This window comes from Protobothrops mucrosquamatus, unplaced genomic scaffold (genome assembly GCF_001527695.2).
Source record: "Protobothrops mucrosquamatus isolate PMUCROS unplaced genomic scaffold, P.Mucros_1.0 scaffold1386, whole genome shotgun sequence".
Classification (NCBI taxonomy): Eukaryota; Metazoa; Chordata; class Lepidosauria; order Squamata; family Viperidae; genus Protobothrops; species Protobothrops mucrosquamatus.
Genome location: NW_015387573.1, coordinates 127,533 through 146,007, shown reverse-complemented (window position 1 = coordinate 146,007; position 18,475 = coordinate 127,533). Strand labels below are relative to the sequence as shown.

The following is an 18,475-nucleotide window of genomic DNA, read 5'->3' as shown; positions in this document are numbered from 1 at the left end:
GTTCTGTCCTTGATTAGTTCCATCCATTACTTCTTGTCCTGCCTTCAGGAGACTAGGTCGTCCTCCTCTTCTGTGTGACAGCCTCTCAAATATTGGAAGTCTCTTATCATGACACCCCTGGTCCTTCTCTCTCTTTTTAAACTAGAATAAACATACATTTCGTTTTGGTTCGGCAAACCAGAATTAAACAGGCTGCAAAATTAGCTTGATCAGCTACGTTTTGTAGCATTTGTTGGGACTTGTAGGGATGAACCAAGCAATCTGGATACAGTTTTCTAGCTCCCAGCCCCTAGTTTAAATCTTTACCTGCTCCACCCCTGCGTGAAACAAGACCAGAGGGTTTGATTTTTGGGAAAAGATGGACGTTCTGAAGCTTCCCATCCTTGGGCAACTTACCTGCCCACAGTTTGGTTGGAGTCCTTGAGTGATTTCGCAAGCCAATATCCTCCCAGAACTTACTTTCTAGCTGAATTCGAGTAAAACATGGTTCAAAGGCAAAACAATAAGATTAGAATGGTAGTTGGAGCTTACATCACCCTGTGCTTGTCTTTCTGCTCAGTCAGGAGTCTCTCAACTTGGCAACTTCAAGACTTGTGGACTTCAACTCACTGAATTGCTCAGTCAGCCCTACTGGCTGGGGAATGCTGGGAGTTGAAGTCCAAAACTCTTAAAAGTTGCCAACTTTGGAGACCCCTGTGCTAAATCAGACTATACTCTGGATAATGAGGATAGGCATGATCTTCCAGGCTTGTGTCTTCATTTGGTCCTCTCGTTAAAGCTGTAAATCAACTCTTACAGTGCTTCTTCACCTCTGAAACTATTGCAAATTAACTCTTGCAGTTCTTCTTATACCTTTGAAATTGGGTTTAAGGGGGTAGGTTTTGGTGAGGTTGTTTCTTTCTCCTCAGTCCACCTGGAATTGAGCTGGTAGGAAAACCTTATCTTTGTACCAGCTCTCCACCTCTATTTGACCACTGGTTTGGAGGTCTAAAGGACTGGATTTAGACGGCAGGAAGGGGAAAAGCCAACAGTATCAACATTTAAGAGTAACTCGTTGATTTCAGAACAAAGGAATTCTGTGCTCACCATCTGGTGTCCCTCTTTGCTATTATTAATGAGGTTACGTTTGAAACTGCAATCACCTTTTTCTCTGTTAGTTGGTATTACAGCAACCTGAGTCGTGGAGAAGCAGAAGACATGTTGATGCGGATTCCAAGGGATGGAGCCTTCCTGATAAGGAAGAGAGATGAACTGGATTCCTATGCCATAACTTTCAGGTAAGATAAGACACATGGGGTGATGATTAGATAAATTTTCAGAGCGGCCTTGTGGTTGACTTTACAGAAAAAACAATGAATATCAGGGATATCTGAAGCACTAATTCATCGATTACTGCATATGCTTCGAAAGAGTCTTGTCAAGCTTGTTAGATTAATCAGATGACAATAGTGTCATGTTCCATGGGTTCTTGAGTTAGATAATGTGTTTAGTCAGCCCTCCAAGTTGCAGAGATGGCTAAGTCTCGGGTTAAGCCTAGCTGATTCTCTCTTCTTCTCTAAAAATGAAAGTAACAATAGCACTAGCGTTTAGACCTATATGCCACTTCATAGTGCTACACAGCCCTCTCTAAATGGCTTACAGAGTCAGCCTATTGCTCCCAACAATCTGGGTCCTCATTTTACCGACCTCGGAAGGATGGAAGACTGAGTCAACCTTGAGCCGGTCTGGATCAAACTGCTGGCAGTCAACAGTGTTAGCCTGCAATACTGCATTCCAACCACTGTTCCACCATGGCTCACGTACTTCTGTTTTCACCTAGTTCAGTCCAAATCTGTTAAGATGGAACCTAAGGAACATGACTAATTATTACCCATCCAGGTTGTCCCAGCTGTCAGTAGGAAAAGAAGAGGGATGAACCTTATTATCTCGTGTGGTAGGAGGCCGATTGGACAGCCAGGAGAATGGAAACATTTTTGAGAAGCTAGATGATCTTATAATGGTCTGTGGGAATCACCTTGGGAGACAGAGGAAGAGTCTTAACCTAGACAACTGTCACGCAAATGTTGTTTTAGCCAACAGAAGGAAAAAGGACACAGGATATCTCAGAAGGGACCGTCTGTAGTTTTCTGGAAAGTAAAAGAGAAGGTCTTTCAGACTTTCAAGATTCTGTTAATGTCACCTTACAATAAGGATAGTGTTGATACTCATGGATGTGCTTCTTGTCTGGTCTACCTCAAAGGGTCAACAGATCCTCTAACACTCCCTTTGCAAATATTTCATGCCTCTTCTCCTGTGGATGCCAGGAAATAGAGCCATCCATAAACAATTATCTCTGTTTGCAAAGGCTCAGCTAAATAGAGAGCCAGTTTGGTCCAATGGTTAAGGCATCAGGCTGGAAAGTGGGAGACGGTGAGTTCAAGTCCTGCCTTAGCTGTGAAAGACTGTTGGTTGACTTTGGGCCAATCACCAGGAGACGGTGAGTTCTAGTCCTGCTTTAACCATGAAAGTCAGCTAGGTGACATTGGGCCAGTCCTTCTCAGTACAACCCATCTCATCGTTATAGGGAAAATGGAAGGAGGAAGGTGTGTTGGATCTTCTCTGCCTTGAGTTATTTGTAAAAATAATAAAGACCGGATTTAAATTAAATACATAAATAATATGGAATTCTGAGGGCTATTCCTGCTCACAGATAGATTGCTTTAAAAAAAAAAAAGACCATTCTTGTTTCTTCTGCAGAGCGGAGGGGAAAGTGAAGCATTGTCGAATTAAACAAGAAGGCCGACTCTTTGTCTTGGGAACCTCTGCTTATTTTGAGAGTTTAGTGGAGCTGGTGAACTACTATGAGAAGCACCCCTTGTACAGGAAGATGAGGCTGCGCTATCCAGTGACTGAGGAACTTCTGGAGCGTTATAGCATGGTAGGTCCCTCTTTTTTAAGATGGGTGCTAAAAACCACATATGGAAGCCTGGCATTTTGGTCATACTTGTGATTTTTGGGATGAGAAGTAATGGATGGAAATTGATCAAGGAGAGAACCCACCTAGAACTAAGGAGACGTTTCCTGATAGTGAGAACGATTAACCAGTGGAACAGCTTGCCTTCAAAAGTTGTAGATGCTCCATCACTGGAAGTTTTTAAGAAGAGACTGGACAACCATTTGTCTGGAATGGTGTAGGGTTTCCTGCTTGAGCAGGGAGTTGGACTAGAAGACCTCCAAGGTCCCTTCTAGCTCTATTACTCTTTTATTCTGTTCTATACATGTGTGTGGTTTTCCTTTCTCTATGTCTTCGAGTCAGCATTGACTCTTGACAACTAATGATTTCTTTCTACCTTCCTACCCTTCTAGGTTCCGAGATAATTAGCCCTCTAATTAAGGGATATAGTCTCTTCATTGTATTATAAATAAAGTTAAATAAAGAATGCTAAAATAATTATTGTAAGATCAATACTAGTAATTAAAAACGTAGCGATATTTATAGGAAGACATGCAGCCAAGGTGTTAGATAAATTGTTGATCCCTTAAAGCTGCCATAAACACACTGCGTCCTTTAGTTGTGATTCATCGCTTTAGAACAGTCCCTAAAATCATGTACTCACTTAACTTTGAGAGCACAAGATTGAAAAGTGGGAATTTCAATCCAGCCATCCTCAGACTCTGATTAAGAGACTCAACTAACTTATATCCCAAGCAGGTAAAAATAAGCCAAAATCATTTCTGGCTGTAGGAGAAAATAAATGTGTGAAATGCTGGATGATTCCTCCTTAATCTGTTAAAATTCTCTGTGTTACATACCACAACACAATCAGGACCCACAATTAGATTATGGCTTAGCTTAGGGTGGCAACCTAGACAACATGGCCCTGAATATAAAGTCAGGTACTTTTCTTGAGCAGAAGACTAAGAAGAAAAAAGACCCAGATCTTAAAGACAATGAAATTATCAGTCATTATGAAAACTTCCCTTTTCTAGCTAGCTCAAATATCAAAAAAGTTCCCCTCAATTTTTGCCACAATACTGCTGGACTTTTTTGGGGGTAGGGGATATCCCAAAAGTGAGGAGAAGGGGAAAATCTGGTAGATTTTCCAATATTCAGTTGCTGTATGTAAGCAAGGTAAAATGTCTAAGAGCCGAGACTTTGATGGTAACTCATTTTATTTTGATTTTCAACCTAGGAGAAAGATCCTAGCTCTTTATACGAAGTCAAGATGTACGTGGAGCCCACCGAAATAACACCTTCTGTGGTGAGTGATATCCAAGTCTAAAAGAATGGGGAGCTAATTACTCTTTATCTTCAATTTTTTCCATTCAAACATCAGAACGATTCATAGCATTTCTCAAAATTCAGCCGACTTGTTGGTCTGAAATGTTTTCCATTGGTGTTTTTTTTTTCCTCGAAGCCCCAGAGAACGGTTAAAGCCTTGTACGACTATCAAGCTAAGAGAGATGATGAGCTGACATTTTGCCGGGGAGCTTTAATTCATAACGTATCCAAAGAAAGTGGTGGCTGGTAAGAATTGGATTATTATTATTTTTTGTACTTTTGTTGAATCTCCGTGGTGGAGAGTCTCAGTCATCCAGATCACGTTTGTCCCAAAGAGGTTTTTTTTTCCAAAAGGCAACTGGACTTTATTTTTCCTTGAAGATGTTTCACTTCTCATCTAAGAAGCTTCTTCAGTTTCAGTTCTTCAGGCAACTGAAGAAACTTCTTCTATGGGAAGCGAAATGTCTTCTAGGAAAAACAAAGAAAGTCCAGTGTCCTTTTGAAAAAGCACCTTTGGGACATGTTTTTGTTGAGGCTGTTATATACATTACTGGCAAGGTGCAAAAAACTGGGATCATATAGAACGCCTAGGAAATCTTTAGAATGTGTGACATTTTTAAGGCAAAGTATGAAATGTCTCTGTTATTTCAATATGCCATATACTTTCCTTAGGCACTGTCTATAAGACCTAGGCATTATGCAGAATGACAAGAAGTATTTAAGCCAAGTATGAAAAGAGAGTCATGAAAGGGGTTAGGATTCAAGTTAGCCTAACTCTAACCCTTTATTGAAAAGACATATATGAAAATGAAAGAAGAAATGCAAAATAAAGCACAGGATTTTCTTACTGGAAAAAAAAAAAGAGAGAGAGAAAGACCAGCATTGATCTACTTGTTGCAACAAGGAAGGGTAGAATTGCATTTTAGCGGGGGTATGTTATACTTTGCCAGTTTGCCTTTTGGCATGGCGTAGATACCTAGGAAATGTATGAAATATTAAGCATTTCATACTTTAATATCCCACTTTTGGCGGTCTCTAGATTTCGAAGGCGTTCTATAAAATGCCTAATTTCACACACTGACGGTAACATATAGACTACCATTAGTCTATTCATTAATTGAGGGCTACTTGCAAGCTGTTTTCCAACAGTAGATTTCTTCATATGATTTTTCTGTTGTTTCAAGTGAAAACTTGACTGAAAATAATAATAATAATAATAATAATAATAATAATAATAATAATAATAATAATAATGATGATGATGATGATGATGATGATGATGATGATGATGATGATGATGATGATGATGATGATGATGATGATGATGATGATGATGATNCTGAGGGCTATTCCTGCTCACAGATAGATTGCTTTAAAAAAAAAAAAGACCATTCTTGTTTCTTCTGCAGAGCGGAGGGGAAAGTGAAGCATTGTCGAATTAAACAAGAAGGCCGACTCTTTGTCTTGGGAACCTCTGCTTATTTTGAGAGTTTAGTGGAGCTGGTGAACTACTATGAGAAGCACCCCTTGTACAGGAAAATGAGGCTGCGCTATCCAGTGACTGAGGAACTTCTGGAGCGTTATAGCATGGTAGGTCCCTCTTTTTTAAGATGGGTGCTAAAAACCACATATGGAATCCTGGCATTTTGGTCATACTTGTGATTTTTAGGATGAGAAGTAATGGATGGAAACTGATCAAGGAGAGAACCCACCTAGAACTAAGGAGACGTTTCCTGATAGTGAGAACGATTAACCAGTGGAACAGCTTGCCTTCAAAAGTTGTAGATGCTCCATCACTGGAAGTTTTTAAGAAGAGACTGGACAACCATTTGTCTGGAATGGTGTAGGGTTTCCTGCTTGAGCAGGGAGTTGGACTAGAAGACCTCCAAGGTCCCTTCTAGCTCTATTACTCTTTTATTCTGTTCTATACATGTGTGTGGTTTTCCTTTCTCTATGTCTTCGAGTCAGTATTGACTCTTGACAACTAATGGTTTCTTTCTACCTTCTTACCCTTCTAGGTTCCGAGATAATTAGCCCTCTAATTAAGGGATATAGTCTCTTCATTGTATTATAAATAAAGTTAAATAAAGAATGCTAAAATAATTATTGTAAGATCAATACTAGTAATTAAAAACGTAGCGATATTTATAGGAAGACATGCAGCCAAGGTGCTAGATAAATTGTTGATCCCTTAAAACTGCCATAAACACACTGCATTCTTTAGTTGTGATTCATCGCTTTAGAACAGTCCCTAAAATCATGTACTCACTTAACTTTGAGAGCACAAGATTGAAAAGTGGGAATTTCAATCCAGCCAACCTCAGACTCTGATTAAGAGACTCAACTATCTTATATCCCAAGCAGGTAAAAATAAGCCAAAATCATTTCTGGCTGTATGAGAAAATAAATGTTGAAATGCTGGATGATTCCTCCTTAGACTGTTAACATTCTCTGTGTTACATACCACAACACAATCAGGACCCACAATCAGAGTATGGCTTAGCTTAGGGTGGCAACCTAGACAACATGGCCCTGAATATAAAGTCAGGTACTTTTCATGAGCAGAAGACTAAGAAGAAAAAAGACCCAGATCTTAAAAGACAATGAAATTATCAGTCATTATGAAAACTTCCCTTTTCTAGCTAGCTCAAATATCAAAAAAGTTCCCCTCAAATTTTGCCAGAATACTGCTGGACTTTGGGGGGGGGGGTAGGGGATATCCCAAAAGTGAGGAGAAAGGGGAAATCTGGTAGATTTTCCAATATTCAGTTGCTGTATGCTAATGTAAGCAAGGTAAAATGCCCAAGAGCCGAGACTTTGATGGTAACTCATTTTATTTTGATTTTCAACCTAGGAGAAAGATCCTAGCTCTTTATACGAAGTCAAGATGTACGTGGAGCCCACCGAAATAACACCTTCTGTGGTGAGTGATATCCAAGTCCAAAAGAATGGGGAGCTAATTACTCTTTATCTTTAATTTTTCCATTCAAACATCAGAACGATTCATAGCATTTCTCAAAATTCAGCCGACTTGTTGGTCTGAAATGTTTTCCATTGGTGTTTTTTTTTTCCTCGAAGCCCCAGAGAACGGTTAAAGCCTTGTACGACTATCAAGCTAAGAGAGATGATGAGCTGACATTTTGCCGGGGAGCTTTAATTCATAACGTCTCCAAAGAAAGTGGCGGCTGGTAAGATTTGGATTATTATTTTTTGTACTTTTGTTGAATCTCCGTGGTGGAGATTCTCAGTCATCCAGGTCACGTTTGTCCCAAAGGGGGTTGTTTGTTTTGTTTTCAAAAGGCAACCGGACTTTATTTTTCCTTGAAGATGTTTCACTTCTCATCTAAGAAGCTTCTTCAGTTTCAGTTCTTCAGGCAACTGAAGAAACTTCTTCTATGGGAAGCGAAATGTCTTCTAGGAAAAACAAAGAAAGTCCAGTGTCCTTTTGAAAAAGCACCTTTGGGACATGTTTTTGTTGAGGCTGTTATATGCATTACTGGCAAGGTGCAAAAAACTGGGATCATATAGAACGCCTAGGAAATCTTTAGAATGCGTGACATTTTTAAGGCAAAGTATGAAATGTCTCTGTTATTTCAATACGCCATATACTTTCCTTAGGCACTGTCTATAAGACCTAGGCATTATGCAGAATGACAAGAAGTATTTAAGCCAAGTATGAAAAGAGAGTCATGAAAGGGGTTAGGATTCAAGTTAGCCTAACTCTAACCCTTTATTGAAAAGACATATATGAAAATGAAAGAAGAAATGCAAAATAAAGCACAGGATTTTCTTACTGGAAAAAAAGAGAGAGAGAGAGAAAAAGACCAGCATTGATCTACTTGTTGCAACAAGCAAGGCTAGAATTGCATTTTAGCGGGGGTATGTTATACTTTGCCGGTTTGCCTTTTGGCATGGCGTAGATACCTAGGAAATGTATGAAATATTAAGCATTTCATACTTTTAACATCCCACTTTTGCCGGTCTCTAGATTTTGAAAGCATTCTATAAAATGCCTAATTTCACACACTGACGGTAGCATATAGACTACCATTAGTCTATTCATTAATTGAGGTCTACTTGCAAACTGTTTTCCAACAGTAGATTTCTTCATATGATTTTTCTGTTGTTTCAAGTGAAAACTTGACTGAAAATAATAATAATAATAATAATAATAATAATAATAATAATAATAATAATAATAATAATAATAATAATAATAATAATAATAATAATAATAATAATAAAAAAAGTTGGAAGGGACCTTGGAGGTCATCTAGTCCAACCCCCTGCTCAGGCAGGAAACCCTATACCATTTCGGACAAATGGCTGTCCAGTCTCTTCTTAAAAGCCTCCAGTGTTGGAGCATTCACCGCTTCTGGAGGCAAGGAGTTCCACTGGTTAGTTGTTCTCACTGTCAGGAAGTTTCTCCTTAGTTCTAGGTTGCTTCTCTCCTTGACTAGTTTCCACCCGTTGCTCCTTGTCCTGCCTTCAGGCGCTTTGGAAAATAGCTTGACTCCCTCTTCTTTGTGGCAGCCCCTGTGTGAACCAAAGCTTTAAAATGATGATGAGATAGTACAGAATGCTTTTATCGGAGTTGTAAAGTATCCAACGCGATTTTGTTCAGTTTTGGGGGAGGCCCAGAGCGGTGGTGCAGAGATAGTTTTGTGTCAAGTTGCATGAAGAATCACATTCATTTATTCATTTCCCTCTATATTGTTTTTCTCTGCCAGCCCACTCAGTGTAATGTAATCCAAAACTACATAAGCTTCTGGTTTTCTTAAATTTCAGAGCATTTTAAAGTAACAAAAGAACAGTGTAAAAAGCAATGTAGGTGGCACAATTTAAAATCAGTTATGCAGGATGTTGAAATGGTGCATAATTGTGGTGATGACCCATCAGCGCTATTCCATTAACCACGGCCCCTTTGAAATTGTGTTCTTCTGGTTAATTATCTTCTCCAGAAATTTTTCATACTTGATTTATTCTGATTACGTTGCCCATCTCATTTCTGCTTGGGAGCAGGCCTTATGTTTTAGAGACTGCATATATTATTTTATGATTAGATATGACGATTGCTAAAAGCATCCTTGAGGGTTTTTTACGAGATGGGCAGTTTTAAAAGATTCAGATCTAATAAGCAAATCGCTTGATGATTATAATTCAATTGATAATTTACAAGTTGTTCTTGTTATTCAAATCTCACTCCTTAGTTCTTTCTCCTTTTTAACCAGGTGGAAAGGCGATTATGGATATAAAGTTCAGCGTTATTTTCCATCCAATTACGTTGAAGACATGTCATCTGACAATATGGAGGAGCTTGAGAACCAGGTAGGAAAAACTTTTGGGGTGATTCACAGGTCAGCATGTATTCTTGATTCTCAAGTCCGTTAAAATGATTTATCAGTATATAAATATCTGCATCCAGTTTTAGTCACCACATTACAAAAAAGACGTTGAGACTTTGGAAAAACTGCAGAGAAGAGCAACTAGGATGATTAAAGGCTGGAGATTAAAAATCTTACCACTATAGGTATAAAAAAAAACCAACTATATAATGAAATACAAATCTTTTCTTTCCAGATCTTTGAGGACAACCCCTTAGGGTCACTATGTCGGGGAATTCTGGATCTCAATTTATATACAGTGGGTACGTAGATGCTGGGCTCCATTTTTTTTTTGTTTCTTAAATTAGAATTAATGTAGGTGACATGGAGGGGGGAAAAAGATAGCTCTAACAGAAAATCTTAGGATCCTTCTCCCCGTCCTCCTCCCCTCCCTCCTCCTCTTCCAAGTTCTTCATAAGGGCAATACTACTGATTATTTTCTACCTAGCTTATGAAAGAGCAATCCAACCTAGAACCAGAGAAATTTCTAATCAGTGGAATGACTTACCTCCAGAAGTTGTGGGTGTTCCATCACTGGAGGTTTTTAAAAGAGATTGGACAGCCATTTGTCCAGAAGGATATAGGGCTTCCTGCTCAAGACCATCAAAGTCCCTTCCAACTCTTGTTATTCTGTATTCTCTCAAGTCCACATCTGCGTGGATCTTTGATCTGTTTAAGTCAATATGATAGTTTTTCCTTACCGTGTTTGCAGTCCCAGAGGGTGAACAGTGCTTCCAAGCTCATAAATGCCCTCCCCACGAAGAAACCTTTGAAGGCATAATAGACAAGATGCAGTTGGCATTTTATGGCCTAAAAAAGGGAGGAGCCCAGAGGCCCTGTAGAACATTCGGCTAGTACAGCGGTTCTCAACCTATGGGTCGCGACCCCATTTGGGCTCGATCGACCATTTCACGGGGGTCGCCAAGCAAGGCTGTCCGCCATTTTTTCCCCCTTTTCCCCGCCCACGGAATGGAGGGAACTCGACCCGGTCGACCACCAGCCGAACGAGGTAGAGACGGCGAACGGTCGATGCGGAGCCGGCCGCGTCCCCCGCCTTGGTGCGTACGCGCCGCGAGGGCCCGTCCCTTTCAGGAGCTGAATGCTGGTCAACCCATCAGGAGCTGAATGCTGGTCAAATCAGGAGCTGAATGCTGACCTTTAGTCCTCGACTTACGACCGGTTGGGGGTCGCGGCATTAAAAAGGTTGAGAACCACTGGGCTAGAAGAATGTTGAGTACATTCCTGTTTTCTCATTTCCAATAGTGAAAATGCCTCAAGGGAACCACGGGAAGGGTTTTGTCTTTGTCCTGGAGCCCAAGAGTCTTGAAGACCCTCCCGTTGAGTTTGCCACCGATAAAGTAGAAGAGTGGTTTGAATGGTTTCAGAGCATCAGAGAAATCACCTGGAGAACTGCTGAAGAGGTGAGAGCCAAAAGGCTGAGTAGAGATTCAGAATATTTTCGGAATATTCTGTTGCGGAATATTCTGTATCTAATGTATACTTTCTGAACTTCGCTTTCCCCCCCCCCCTTTCTTTTTCTTAAACCTTAAAACAGAAAACTTTAAAAGGATACTTGGAAAAGAAGCAGTTAATTGCCATGGAGTTGTCTGACTTGGTAATCTACTGCATACCCACAAGCAAAACCAAAGACAGCCTCGGTAAACCATTTTTTTTTAACCCAACAGTTAGCTTGCTAAACCAAAAAAAGAATATTTGTTGTTTTTCCGGGAAGAGGGGTGTCTCTTCAAACCAAACTATTTGTTATTTGCATATTTTCCAATATTGCACACCTGGGAGATCTGCAACGTAAAGGTTTTGGAAGCTTCTCCTCTCTGGCTAGGATGTCTAAAAGTTGATGCCACGATTTCTCTCTATTTGAAGTGAGATACAGATGGAAATTGCTATCTATCTCTTTCCTGCCTCTACTTTGCAACCTTCTGCTATCAGCACACTCCTTCACCAAAACAGAGGACAGTTACTTCTTTGATTCCCACATTGGCCTTGTAACATGTACCACGTAGTGATTGCGTTCAGAAATTGTCCTCAGATTTATTTTGCAGCGGGTTATGTAGGGTATATATTTATGAAATAGCTTCTTCTTGCACTTTCTTTTTATAGATAATCCCAGTTTCAAAGAAATTCGCTCTTTTGTGGAAACCAAAGCAGACAGCATTATCAAGCAGAAACCGCTTGACCTGCTGAAGTACAATCAGAAGGGGCTGACTCGAATTTATCCCAAAGGGCAAAGAGTGGATTCCTCAAATTATGATCCTTTTCGCTTCTGGTTTTGTGGGGTGCAGATGGTGGCTCTCAATTTCCAGACACCAGGTGAAACAAAAAAAGCAACTTTCTCATTCACTTCACAACCTACTGAAATGATCCCGCTGAATGTTAGAGAGAGAGAGAGAGAGAGAGAGAGAGAGAGAGAGAGAGAGAGAGAGAGAGAGAGATTGGCAGCTAAATATGTACAAACTATATACATATATTCTGTATATATTTATATATATACACACATATATTCTGTATATATATACACACACACAAACATACATATATACTGTATATATTTAGTTGTATATACTGTATACATATTCTATATATATTTAGCTGTGTGTACATATATATATATATTCTGTATATATTTAGCTGTATATATAGATATAAATAGATAGATGATAGATAGATAGATAGATAGATAGATAGATAGATAGATAGATAGATAGATAGATAGATAGATAGATAGATAGATAGATTGTGTGTGTGTGTGTGTGTGTGTATTTTAATCTCAGTTTGCTAATCTGTTTCTATGAAATATAAAGTATGTCTTTATGCAATTTTGAAAAGTCATTTTCTTCTCAAAATGGGAAGCTGGATCGGTATTTTTGTGGTTTCTCTATAATCAGGTTTTTTGAGGACTGAATTCTATGTTATACTACAGTATGTAGATTTTTCCCTACAGGTTCATTTTTCCTTATCATTAGGTTTTCTTTCCTTCAGTGTTTACTTTAATCATTGACACACACACACATATATAGTTTTTTTTATTGCCACATCACTGATGTATTTTGGTACACATTTGTAACAAAAGCATTTTCCCCCCCTATAATTCCAAACAATACTGTTACGGTTTCAGTAAGTGGCAAAAATAATAATAATCCTCAGTCCCATTTGCCATATTTCGCTGGAATTTAATATTTTCAGGATACAAAGGAGCACAATATCTCAAGTTTTATTCCCAGGTCAACTAGCTAATCTTTTTTTCCCCCCCACCATTCCAAATATTCTCCTCAGATAAATACATGCAAATGAATCAAGCTTTGTTCGCACTGAACGGTTGGACCGGCTACGTGCTGCAGCCAGAAGGCATGAGAAATGAGGCTTACGATCCGGTGCTAAACGAATGCAAGAAAAAGCTGCAAATGATTTTGACCGTGAGGGTAAATGTTTTTCTCCACCATTATTGACAAACAAGGAAAGTTTGGAAAGGGGGGGGGAGGGTGTTCCATAAGTGGTTTTGTTTTTCCTTTGAAATATACTTGACAGCCTTGTTAGTGTCATGGTTCCGATAGACGAAACCCGATCAAGAACTTCAAGGCAAGGATTCTTCCTCAAAGAACATTTTATTCAGGAGACAGAGTATCGGCACTATATAGTTGAACCCAAAACTAGTTTCCATTCCCCCCAATACCAAGTAACAATTTGCAATTCCCACCCCTAATAAGCAGTCATAAATCATTCTCCAATTAGCCTGAAACGTGCCCAGCTCCTCAGCCACCAAAACTTATCAAATCGTTCTTGGGTTCCCATAAAGCAGCAGTTATTATGGCTAGCTGAGTTCCAGCATTCATTCCAACACACACACATACACACACACATCCATTCTACACCTGATTCTAAATAGGAGAAAGATCATGAAAAAGTAAAAGCAAAGTTGAGTGCTTAGCTAAACTGGAATGGGTGTGATCGAATCTTTTCTATTGGATTAGTTGTGCCTTATGTAATTGGAGGAAGAAGCTGCTAAATTATGATCTTGTTTGAGGAATAGCTTCTGGATCTGCACCAGTAATTCAGCATTTGAAATAATTTGAATATTGGGGGAATGTCTTAAAACAGGTCATTGCTGCTCGACATCTTCCCAAGTCTGGCAGAAGTATCGCCTGCCCGTTTGTAGAGGTGGAGATCTGTGGGGCGGAATATGACAACAATAAGTTCAAGACAACTGTTGTGAGTAAGTACTATTCTTTAAAAGTTGGGTTGTACCTTTTAATGAGGAGAGAACCCGTATGGTGTAAATCGAGGGTGTCCAACCTTGGCAACTTTAAAACTTGTGGACTTCAACTTCCAGAATTCCCCAACCAGCATGGCCTCTGCTAAGAATTGTGGGAGTTGAAGCCCACACAACTGAAGACTGCCAAGGTTTAGAAACAGCGATCTGTAGATAATGCCGTGTTACTTCTTCTTCCATCTTTCTGTGGTGAGCAAGAGAAGAAAGGATTTTCATGTCTCCAGATTATTCAGTGTACCTGAGGCTACACACAGTCCTATGCTACAATAAACTGGGTAACCTTTAAAGGGCCACAAAAGGGCCTTGTTTTTTTTTTTATAAAAATAAGAGGCACTTAAAACTCTCAAAAGATCACAAGACATGGCTTCATTTGGTGTTCAGATTTTCAGGTCTTGCTTCAAGCCAGTGTGCGGGACTCGAGGATATAACAAAACACTCATTTTGTTACAGATGACAATGGTCTTAACCCAGTTTGGGCACTTCAGGAGCAAGTGAAATTTGAAATTTATGACCCTAACATAGCATTTCTACGCTTCGTTGTCTATGAAGAAGACATGTTCAGTGACCCCAATTTCTTAGCACATGCGACTTTTCCAATCAAAGGAGTCAAATCAGGTAGGTATCAAATATTGCCAGATCAAACATGGAATTTTGCATACAGGTAGTCATTGACCTAAACCTTTCATTTAGTGGCCGTTTGAAGTTACGGCGACACTGGAAAAAAGCGATTTATGACCATTTGTCACACCGCTGAGGCACCCCCATGCTCACGTGATCGAAATTCAGATGCGTGGCCCCTGGCTTATATTTATGACGCTTGCAGAGTCCCGGGCTTCTGTGATTACAATTTGCGACCTTTTGACAAGTTAATGGGCAAGCCGCATTCACTTGACAGCCCTGTTGTTATCTGTGGCAAGAAAAGTCGTAAAGTGGGGCAAAACCCGCTTAACCAACCGTCTCACTCAGCAACGGAAATTTTGGGCTCAATTGTGGTTGAAGACTACCTGTATTATATTGATCTTCAGATTTCTATAACGTGTTTGGCTGATGAGTTTGCGCTCTTAGCTCAAGTGTTTGGACTGAAAGTGACAGTAGAATTAAATTGAAAGGTTTGATCTCCAAGTTTTATTCGTGACACTTCAAACCCTTTCTCAAATCTTTGATCTGTCGGGTATGCACTTTCCTAACACTTGACTATTTTCTTTTCAGCTCCTTAATCAGGAGGCGAGTCTTAAGTGCGAACTTGATTGTTCTTGCTTGCGAGGTTTTAATACAGCCAAGTGGCATAGGCCAGCTACAAAAGGAATTTGGGGGGGAGGGGGGCTATACCACATCTAGGGGCCTAGAAGCTAAAACATACGAGCGATTACAGGAACTGGGAACACCTAGCCTAGTGAAAAGAAGGACCAGGGGTGACATGACAGCAATCTTCCAGTATTGGAGGGGCTGCCACAAGGAAGAGGGGGCCAACGTATTGACCAAAGCACCAGAAGGCAGAACAAGAAACAATGGATGGAAACAGACTAAGGAGAGAAGCAACCTAGAACTAAGGAGAAAATTCCTAACAGTGAGAACAATTAACCAGTGGAACAAATGGCCTTCGGAAATTGTGGGTGCCCCATCACTGGAGGCTTTTAAGAAGAGACTGGACAGCCACTTGTCTTTCAGCAATAGTATAGGTCTCCTGCGAGAGCAGGGGGTTGGACAAGATGACCTCCAAAGTCCCTTCCAACTGTGCTACTCTTACATCTGAACTTGCCTCCTGCTAAAAGAAATATAATTATCTGGATAGCTTCGATTCTTCTTTTGCTTTTGACCTGTTGCAGAGGTGCAGATCTCTTGTGGCTGCTTGTGGGTTTTTCCAGCTGTGGGGCATGTGATTGTCTTGCCATCCTTCACGATGCCTTCTCTTTCCTGCTGCTTCCTAGTAAAAACTCTGTCCTTTCAAGATAAGAACAGGTGAGCCTCGGTTTGTTCCTTCAGGTGCGCAAGTCTGAGACTGCCTTGAAGTGGCAATTAACCCTTTTAATCCCGCCCCTTTAGGCTATCGGTCAGTCCCCCTCAAAAACGGATATAGTGAAGACATGGAGCTGGCTTCTCTTCTGATATATTGTGAGATGCAGCAGATCTTGGTAAGTGGATATCTTAAGTTCACCTTTCACAAAATGGTACAACCAAATGACATTTTGATGAAGCGCTGCTGTGTTCACCACCTTGAGTTAAACATAGGAAAGGTGCGATGTGAATCAATAAAATAAACAAATAATAAACATTTGGCTGACAGGATCCAGCAGAGTCTTTTCTCTTGTGGCTCCCGCCTTCCAGAATATTCTCTGGTTGGAGGTGAGGTCAGCTCTCACACTCCCGCCATTGCGAGAGCCTGAACATCTGGCTTTGTCAGCTGGCCAGGGACCCTGATAGGTGCGTGTCACATTAGGGGTGGCTGATGGGGTGGAGAAGATCCCTGTCCCGTACATCATCCATTGTTTTGACTTTTAGCTTTCTATTTAATTCTCCTAATTTTAATTGATGTAAAAGGAGTAGCATATCCTGGGGGGTGGAGTTAAAAGAGGACTCAGCCTAGAATCCCTACATAGCCAAAAGTGAATTAAGTCCAACTTTCGCTTAAATTCCTAACTCCAAACAGGTGCTCACAGTTAGTTGAGCAAATTCCTCTGTATAGGCTGTTTAGCAATAAATCAGTGTAATTGGGCCTGATCTTTCATGCCTGACAATTGCTTCGTATTACCTTTTTAAAAACTTTTAACTTGTCATTATAGTGTAAGCCACCCAGCTACATCAACAAGATGGGCGACATACAAATTTAAAAAATAAACAAACACGTTGGGCTGTGTGCGTCACAATAGAACCTTACTATTAGTGAGTTGCAGTTTTCTTCTCTTACAAAAAATCTCCTGTGGGATTGGATGGATGCAGTGAGCACCTCTACGCCATAAAGGGACTTTGATCCCCACGTTTATCAAAACTTGACAACAAGACTAAAGGCGAGAGAACTTGAGCGAAGACAGTTTGAGGAGAAACACCACACTCTTTTCTTAAGCAAAAAAGCTTTGGAACCATTTTGCTCAACCTTTTCCAGAACTGAGTTTTTTCTGCATGTGATTCTGTTGGGTTTGGCTTCCTTCCTGAAGAGTTTGTGCTGAGATGGTTTTCCTTTCTTCCATATCCCACATTTCCTGGAAGGAGCTTGGAGAGGGGTGTAGATTAAGACAAGGACTCTTCTTCACTCATACTTGCAAAGCAGCATTTGCTACGTGCGCTTCTGAGTTGTAAAGTTTTTTGTTCGTTTTGTTGATTTCTAATTTTGCTTTTTCACTCCTTTTGAGGAGCACTTAGGCTTAGAACAGTTTAAACCGGTGTTTCTCAACCTTGGCCACTTTCAGATGTGTGGGCTCCAATTCCCAGAATGCCCCAGCCAGCAAAGCTATAAACACGTGTGAAGAACTACACGTGTTTTCACGTTTGATGTGGTTTAAAATAAAAGGTTCCCATCTTTCCAGGACTGACTCAATCTGGTCCATGTCTGGCATAACGCAACGGCAAAAATTTAGACGGCTTAAAAATTTGCTTTCAGTTACATGCGCATAACTCTTAAAAACGACCTCTGGCTGGTCCATCCAATCCTTATTTCGCTTCTCCGTCAGTTTGTGTTCTAAGATCCCCTTCCTTTCCTTTTATTCTCTGAAGGAAAGCGAGGAAGATCTGTATTCCTCCTTTCGGCAACTGCGTCAACGGCAAGCAGAACTGAACAATCAGCTGTACGACACTCGACGAAACACCCGGAGTCCCAGTCGGGATGCTTTGCTGAGAGAGTTCAGCGCAAACGAGGGCCAGCTGCAGGTCTATCAGGAAACCTGCAACAAGAGGTATGTGTGCCAGGCCCGAGGAACCAAGAACGACACCAGAAGTTCCTTCACAGTAGTTTATTGACTTGTTGCCAAAACTGGGTGCAGTATTTCAAGTGGGGTCTTTGTAAAGCGATAGTAATACTTCCCGTGATGAGTACACCACAAGAAGTATAAATGAATCCACTCATAGAACAGCTTGGAACTTCCAAAGCATACAGCGCCGTCTGTTGTGGCTCCGTCTTGTGAGCCCCTCTTATCGGAGGAAGAAGGCTCTGAACATGAAGGAGAGGAGATGGCTAGGCCTCCCTCTCCTGGACCCTCCTCTTTGGCAAGGCCTCAGGTGTCTTCCGACGGAGAAGAGATTGACCAGGAGCCAGGTGGTTCAGAGATTGGCCAGGAGCCAGGTGTGTCGGATAATGAGAAGTTGTGGCTGGATCCACGCCAGCGTAGGAGCGATAAGCGTGCGCAGCAGAAAAGGAGACGTGCCAGAGATTAAGCTGAGTCACTGGACCACACCCCACAGGCTATAAAAGGGTGGTGGTGGCCATTTGGACCTCTGTGACGGACAAAAGCTGAATCTCTGGCAAAGTAGTGTGCTGTGGTTTCAAAACTGTGTGTATTGTTTTTGTTTCTGTGTGTTTGGAGTAAAAAGGTCTTGGCAGGCAGCTACGGAGCT

General features: G+C 40.7%; 1 protein-coding gene across 1 annotated transcript in view; it reads left to right on the top strand.

Annotated features, from left to right (window-relative positions):
• The window catches only part of PLCG2 (phospholipase C gamma 2), a 54,188-nt gene that overhangs the window by 34,105 nt on the left and 1,608 nt on the right, over positions 1-18,475 (top strand). The window contains exons 18-31 of the mRNA XM_015821712.2: positions 1,158-1,277; positions 2,737-2,917; positions 4,173-4,241; positions 4,398-4,507; positions 9,493-9,589; positions 9,842-9,908; positions 10,909-11,066; positions 11,201-11,303; positions 11,764-11,973; positions 12,937-13,082; positions 13,759-13,873; positions 14,381-14,545; positions 15,974-16,062; positions 17,639-17,817. Of these exons, the coding sequence (XP_015677198.1) occupies positions 1,158-1,277; positions 2,737-2,917; positions 4,173-4,241; positions 4,398-4,507; positions 9,493-9,589; positions 9,842-9,908; positions 10,909-11,066; positions 11,201-11,303; positions 11,764-11,973; positions 12,937-13,082; positions 13,759-13,873; positions 14,381-14,545; positions 15,974-16,062; positions 17,639-17,817 (1,809 nt within the window). The remainder of the gene's footprint in view (positions 1-1,157; positions 1,278-2,736; positions 2,918-4,172; positions 4,242-4,397; positions 4,508-9,492; positions 9,590-9,841; positions 9,909-10,908; positions 11,067-11,200; positions 11,304-11,763; positions 11,974-12,936; positions 13,083-13,758; positions 13,874-14,380; positions 14,546-15,973; positions 16,063-17,638; positions 17,818-18,475) is intronic.